At 42.3% G+C, this 7,946-nt stretch overlaps 1 protein-coding gene across 1 annotated transcript; it reads left to right on the top strand.

Annotated features, from left to right (window-relative positions):
- Positions 1-7,385, top strand: upf3a (UPF3A regulator of nonsense mediated mRNA decay; the record flags this gene model as incomplete). The annotated part of the gene is made up of 10 exons (XM_083638794.1): positions 1-141; positions 3,021-3,127; positions 3,317-3,423; positions 3,791-3,889; positions 3,997-4,107; positions 4,746-4,801; positions 4,888-5,046; positions 5,142-5,275; positions 5,405-5,690; positions 7,212-7,385. The coding sequence occupies 10 exons, from the start codon at positions 1-3 to the stop codon at positions 7,383-7,385; spliced, it is 1,374 nt and encodes a 457-aa protein (XP_083494920.1).
- Between the last annotated feature and the right edge of the window lie 561 nt (positions 7,386-7,946).

Genomic DNA, 7,946 nt, shown 5'->3' with positions numbered 1-7,946 from the left:
ATGAGGTCTGAAAAGGACCAAATGACCGGAGGGAGGGAGAAAAGCGTCGTCGAGATACAATGTAGAGACATCCCGAGAGAGCAAGACAGCAACCCCGCTAATTCCAAGCAGAAAGAAGAGAAGAAAGAGGTCTTTACAAAGGTAGGTCGCAGCGGCTGCGATGTGTCGCATTGTTTACGCCGTGTGGAGAGCAGATAGGAGGTGCGATCGTTTCAGCACCGCGGACAGCGACAGCACAGCAGCGGGGCGCACTGTTATTTAATGCGCTGGCTCTCTTGAAATGTCAACTGCGCCTGCCCTGGCCTCTACAGTATCTATCTTTTCACCAGATATTTCGTGTTTCATTACGACTTCTTTTGATGGATGAATTAATTGTATTTGTAAATGAAGCCTGCAGCTATATGATTGCATGGAGTATTGCAGTAGGCTAAGCCACGCCTAATAACATGGTAGCCTACTCACATTATCATGTCCCAACCAATTCGACCTAACCGTCGTTTAGACCACTGGTCCTCAAACGTCAAGGACCCCCCTACACTGACACCAATTAAGACATGGACCCCCATTTGATAAGATTTTGTCCCAGGGTCCCCATCTGATAAGCTGTTTGCTTTTATACTGGTATGTTATATTACAGAAAGTGTATGAATCCCATGACCAAAATAGTCATACATTCTGTCATTGTGTTATTAGTTAGGGATTCAATTATAGCAAAAATAAATGATTCCCCTTTTTGCTGGGAACCCCTTAAGGACCCCACTTTGAGAGAAATCGGTAACGCTTTAGAATACAGCCCGCAAATAAGCATGTAGTTAGAGTATAACAACAGGGTTTAGGGCTGTAGTTATAGTCTAACTACGGGGTTTAAGGAGTGAATTATAAGATCTGTACTTATAGTCTAACTACGGGGTTTAAGGAGTGTAGTTATAGTATAACAACGGGGTTTAAGGAGTGTAGTTATGGTATAACAACGGGGTTTAAGGAGTGTAGTTATAGACTAACAACAGGGTTTAAGGAGTGTAGTTAGAGTATAACAACGGGGTTTAAGGAGTGTAGTTAGAGTATAACAACGGGGTTTAAGGAGTGAAAAAATACTTTAACTAGAGGGTAACAAGATCTGTACTTATAGTCTAACTACGGGGTCGCAGGCTGTATTATGAAGCAGGGGACAAATGTTTGTACTTATAGGCTAATTACGGGGTACCACACTGTACTTACAGGGTAACTACGGGGTTAAGGAGTGTAGTTAGAGTATAACAACGGGGTTTAAGGAGTCTAGTTAGAGTATAACAACGGGGTTTAAGGAGTGTAGTTAGAGTATAACAACGGGGTTTAAGGAGTCTAGTTAGAGTATAACTACGGGGTTTAAGGAGTGTAGTTAGAGTATAACAACGGGGTTTAAGGAGTGTAGTTAGAGTATAACAACGGGGTTTAAGGAGTGTAGTTAGAGTATAACAACGGGGTTTAAGGAGTCTAGTTAGAGTATAACAACAGGGTTTAAGGAGTGTAGTTAGAGTATAACAACGGGGTTTAAGGAGTGTAGTTAGAGTATAACAACAGGGTTTAAGGAGTCTAGTTAGAGTATAACAACGGGGTTTAAGGAGTGTAGTTAGAGTATAACAACAGGGTTTAAGGAGTCTAGTTAGAGTATAACAACAGGGTTTAAGGAGTGTAGTTAGAGTATAACAACGGGGTTTAAGGAGTGTAGTTAGAGTATAACAACGGGGTTTAAGGAGTCTAGTTAGAGTATAACAACAGGGTTTAAGGAGTCTAGTTAGAGTATAACAACGGGGTTTAAGGAGTCTAGTTAGAGTATAACAACGGGGTTTAGACTCCTTAAACCCCGTTGTTATACTCTAACTAGACTCCTTAAACCCCGTTGTTATACTCTAACTACACTTCTTAAACCCCGTTGTTATACTCTAACTAGACTCCTTAAACCCCGTTGTTATACTCTAACTAGACTCCTTAAACCCCGTTGTTATACTCTAACTACACTCCTTAAACCCCGTTGTTATACTCTAACTAGACTCCTTAAACCCCGTTGTTATACTCTAACTACACTCCTTAAACCCCGTTGTTATACTCTAACTACACTCCTTAAACCCCGTTGTTATACTCTAACTAGACTCCTTAAACCCCGTTGTTATACTCTAACTAGACTCCTTAAACCCCGTTGTTATACTCTAACTAGACTCCTTAAACCCCGTTGTTATACTCTAACTACACTCCTTAAACCCCCGTTGTTATACTCTAACTACACTCCTTAAACCCCGTTGTTATACTCTAACTAGACTCCTTAAACCCCGTTGTTATACTCTAACTCCTTAAACCCCGTTGTTATACTCTAACTACACTCCTTAAACCCCGTTGTTATACTCTAACTACACTCCTTAAACCCCGTTGTTATACTCTAACTACACTCCTTAAACCCCGTAGTTACCCTGTAAGTACAGTGTGGTACCCCGTAATTAGCCTATAAGTACAAACATTTGTCCCCTGCTTCATAATACAGCCCGCGACCCCGTAGTTAGACTATAAGTACAGATCTTGTTACCCTCTAGTTAAAGTATTTTTTCACTCCTTAAACCCCGTTGTTATACTCTAACTACACTCCTTAAACCCCGTTGTTATACTCTAACTACACTCCTTAAACCCGTTGTTATACTCTAACTACACTCCTTAAACCCTGTTGTTAGACTATAACTACACTCCTTAAACCCCGTTGTTATACCCTAACTACACTCCTTAAACCCTGTTGTTATACTATAACTACACTCCTTAAACCCCGTAGTTAGACTATAAGTACAGATCTTATAATTCACTCCTTAAACCCCGTAGTTAGACTATAACTACAGCCCTAAACCCCGTTATTATACTCTAACTACCGTACATGCTTATTTGCGGGCTGTATTCTAAAGCGTTACCGAGAAATCTGCCTTGCAGAGATAACTTGACCATCGACAATGTGTTTCCTGCTGGACTGAAAAATATTTCACATTATGAATGTTTGATTGCAGGTGGTAATTCGAAGGCTTCCACCAAGTCTGTCAAAAGACCAGCTAGAAGAACAGCTCAGTCCACTTTCATCCTACGACTATTTTGAGTTCTTTCCAGCTGATCAAAGGTAATCATGATAACCTTTTGAACAAATGCTCTAACAGCCAAACAAAGGAGATAATAGTAATGAAGGGAAATTGTAGAAGAAAATATAGACATCCAGAGAAGTCTCAGTCCAGCTGTAGTTAGTGTTCTTTTTTTAATGTCCTTGTATGAAATGTTTAATCTGTCTCTGTCTCTCCCCCTCCACACACAGTCTCTATCCTCACCTGTTCTCCAGAGCATATATCAACTTTAAAAACCCTGAAGATATCCTCCTGTTTAGGGACCGCTTTGATGGTTATGTCTTTATTGACAACAAAGGTATATTTTTCTATGTGAAAACCTTTCTGATGCTCTTGTACATGTACTGTATAACAAAATAATTAGGACCCATTCAGCTTGATGTATCACAATACACTGATGCCTGAGAAAGCTGCAGATATCAGACTACTAGAATAGAATGGTGTTTTGTTATCATTTAAACTCAGTGGGATATATGGTGCCTTGCAGGTGAACAAATAGCCACCGACTCATGGGAAACAAACTGTGTGTGTGTGCATCTTTTACAGGATGATTACATTTTATGGACATGGAGGCGGACATACATAATTATAGCTTTTGTTGCCATTGTTACCATTTGATTACTAGTCCGGTGATGAGTTGCCTTTTTCTGTCAATATTGACACAGGCCAGGAATATCCGGCAGTGGTAGAGTTTGCCCCCTTCCAGAAAATCTCCAAGAAGAAGCTCAAAAAGAAAGATGCCAAAACCGGGAGCATTGAAGAAGGTACTGGAATGCAGAACACATCATCACAAACTAACTATCATGATATCTTTTGAAATTCAAATCCGATGCTTAATCTCATATTCCTTACGGCTTTGCAACTCCCTCAGATCCAGAATATAAGCGGTTCCTGGAGAACTACTCCTGTGATGAGGAGAAGTCGATGGCCAACCCTGAGATTCTGCTGGGAGAGATAGAGGCCAAGACCAGAGAGCTCATAGGTACAGCAGCATAGCATGCAGGAAGCTACACTGTATACTGTAGGTACAGTACCTTAGCATGCAGGCAGGCACATTGTATAGCTTAGACCAGAGAGCTGATAGGTACAGTAGCATAGCATGCATGCAGGCACACACACACACACACACACACACACACACACACACACACACACACACACACACACACACACACACACACACACACACACACACACACACACACTGCATAGCTCAGACCTATAGTAGCATAGCATGCATGCAGGCACACACACACACACACTGTATAGCTTAGACCAGAGAGCTCATACTGTAGGTACAGTAGCATAGCATGCAGCCAGACACACTGTATATATAGGTACAGTAGCATAGCATGCAGCCAGACACACTGTATATATAGGTACAGTAGCATAGCATGCAGGCACACTGTATAGCTTAGACCAGAGAGCTCATAGGTACAGTAGCATAGCATGCAGGCAGGCACACTGTATAGCTTAGTTTTTGGTGAGTTGTTCATTGCAAACACATTTATATAGGTACATAATTTATATACGAGTTGCAGGCAGCTACTCAAAACAAAAGTATTGAACTTGTGCTTACAGTACTCCACTCCCTTTATTCTCTTATTTGTTTGGTTTCAGCCAAAAGAACAACACCGCTATTGGAATACATCAAGAATAAGAAGATTGAGAAACAGGCAAGAGAGAGAAAAAAGTTGATAAAAAAGATGTTTGTTTTACAATGTGAAAAGGCTCTTGTAATGTGTCACATGGTTCCCCATAGAGGATACGAGAAGAGAAGAGAGAGGAGAGGAGAAGAAGAGAGCTAGAAAAGAAACGGCAAAGGGAGGAGGAGAAGAGGAAGCGACGCGAGGAGGAGAGACGCAAACGAAAAGAGAATGAAAAGCAGAAAAAACTGTCGGAAAAAGAGATCAAAATCAAGGTAGCCTTTTATTTGACTAAATCTCCTGTCAGTAAAACTCCATCTGACGCTAACTTGTTGATTTGGTTTGGTTATGTCTTTTCTGCACACCTTAGCTCCTGAAGAAGAGTGACAGAGACGACGATGTGGACTCAGACCGGTTGAAGGACAAAAGCGATGTTGGGGAGACGGAAAGGGGCAAATGGGAGAAATCTGGTGGACAAATTAAGTCAAAGGACCACAAGGACAAGTAAGGACTTTGATGTCTTTGACTGGGGAGATTTATTTTTGTGTGGCATACCTGGTAACAGAAATTGTCATGATAACAACTGTGTGTGTGTGTCATAACCATCTATGTAATCTGCAATCTGGCCACTAGAGGTCAGCCTGAGAGTGACAAAGAGCAGAGGGAGCAGCACAGCCGCAGACAGAGAGGGAAAGACGAGGAGAGGAAACGCCAGCGACACCACTACGATTTTGACAAGTTTATGCGACGCAAAGATGAGACCAAATGGGGAAAAGGCTACTGCCAGGACAGAGCCAAGAAAGAGGGGCACCATCATGGCTACTCCTATTGTCCCGACAGCGGGGACAAACTGGGAAAAGAGGACAGGGAGGACATGAATAGCAGGAAGGAGCGCCTCCGAAACAAGGTGAGCGAGAAGGTGAGCATGAGAATGGGGGTGGGGTGACGTCGATATGGCTCTTTTTCTACTGATTTATTATCTGTACTGTTGGGAAGCCCCATCACTCACTCAGGATGCTGATTGCGTAGGCTGCCATGTCTTGTGGTTTATACATTACTAATACTGATACCCGTTGGAGAATGCAATCACTGTGTGTGTGTGTGTGTGTGTGTGTGTGTGTGTGTGTGTGTGTGTGTGTGAGACTTGTAAACGCACACAAGAACATGCACTAACAGTACTAACAGTCATTTTGAATCAAAGACCCGTTAGTGTGTGTGTGTGTGTGTGTGTGTGTGTGTGTGTGTGTGTGTGTGTGTGTGTGTGTGTGTGTGTGTGTGTGTGTGTGTGTGCGCGTGTGCATGCACGTGCGCCCGCTACCACTAATTGGACATTTTTTGTCATTTAAGCGTCCATAATGACCTAATTAAAATATCCGGCCCTATCACCCTCTGCTTGGGACCTCTGCCAATACCCGTGCCAAATAGGAATGCTGTCAGGCCCACGGTGGCCAAGAAAATGTAAACAGAACATACATACATATAGAGATACGAAGGTTTGCCCATTTATGTGTAAGATACACAGATGATTACACAAACACACATTTAATAGCCTTATTGCCTCACTTAAGTGTTTACCATAGCAGTTATCCCACTGTATTTGAGGTGGCAAGATATATAAATGTGACGAATGTAGTATATTTATATACAATGTATACTATGGATGTCACAATATATCGTCCCACAATATATCGCGATATCAAAAAGTGACAATATGTATCGTTGAGATGAAATCTCATATCGCGAGAAAAAGAAGCTGAACATGGTGGCACTGATCTGCATCTGATTGCATGCTTGCTCTCCTTTTCATTGCTTTGTTTGAACAGACGAGGGACGTTACAGACACGGAGGAAGAAAATGGTGAAATTACTCGTGGAGTATGCCCCCTCAACTTACAAATCGATCGCAAAAAAATATTGTTAAAATATCGTATCGTTATCGCGAACCCAATATCGTGTATCGTATCGTATCGTGAACTGAGTGTATTATGACACCCATAATGTATACTGTCTCAGACAAACGGCCCACTTTTGGGATTTCCTCTGAGTCTTCCAGTTTCCTCCCACAGTCCAAAGATGTGCAAAAGGTGGATTTGAGTGTCTAAATTGCTCACCGGCAGTTTGAGTGTGTGTCTATCTGTGTTCCCCCTGCGATGGAGATGGATGCAATGTATTCTTGGATTGCCTCCAGCTCCCTCTGTGACCCTCAGAAAGAATAAGCAGGTCCAGAGAATGAATCAACAAATGAAATGAATAACAAAGAGTCAATTCTAATGTGTGCGCTTTTACATCAGCAGTCACAATTCAGCGACACTCGATGAAAGGTATGAATTAAACTCCCTTCAGTAACGAGCAGGAGCCTCACTCGGGTTTGAGTAGTGGTCGCTGACGACACCGTGTGCTGCTTTTTTCTCCCATGTCTCTGCTCTGTTGTCTCCCTACAGGACCGTCCGGCCATGCAGCTCTACCAGCCCGGTGCACGCAACCGCAAGCGTATGAGTTCAGCAGGCAAAGGGTACGACTGCATCCCTGTGGGACACTCGCCCGAGCGCGGGACGGAGCACTGCTATGAGGCCGTCGCTATGGGAGCAGGGCTGGAGAAGAGTCAAGATGAGTAGCCGGCGGCCTGGATGGTCATGCCTCAGAGAAGTAAATACAGTGAATTCCTGAGCTTTCCAGCCTAAGCCTATATGGTGTTGGGCTCAGCTGGTTATTATAAGCTGAGTCTTTAATGATATACATTGAGGAAGAAAGGTAGGACACTTGCAAACAAACATTTAGAGGAATTCTCATCAGCATTTAGTGTACAGTAATAGAATTGAGAGCTTTGAACGGTAGTAAAAGTTTTTGCCGTGTTAGAGCATGATACAGTACTTTAACAGTTTGAATACATCATATATTTTTAACTGTCTCACTGTTTAATACTTATTACGGTAATAAATTGTATTGAATCTTTGTAATAGTATTGAGAACAGGAGTAAACAATGCTGATTATAATAGCACAACAACAATAAACTCAGTAGGTTTCTCATTACATGTCATGTCATACCGTGGTGCTTCAGTGCTGGTGCCCTCAGATAGAGATTGCTCCATTTATTTCTTTTTAATTGCTGCCTGCCAGCTACTTTTCCATTTTGTAAAAAGCTTCACGACACGACGCCGTCCCGTGTCATTTCTTT

This window comes from Poromitra crassiceps, assembly GCF_964638095.1.
Source record: "Poromitra crassiceps genome assembly, chromosome: 6".
Lineage (NCBI taxonomy): Eukaryota > Metazoa > Chordata > Actinopteri > Beryciformes > Melamphaidae > Poromitra > Poromitra crassiceps.
The sequence above is the reverse complement of the archived record's forward strand: the minus strand, read 5'-3'. Positions and strand labels throughout refer to the sequence as shown.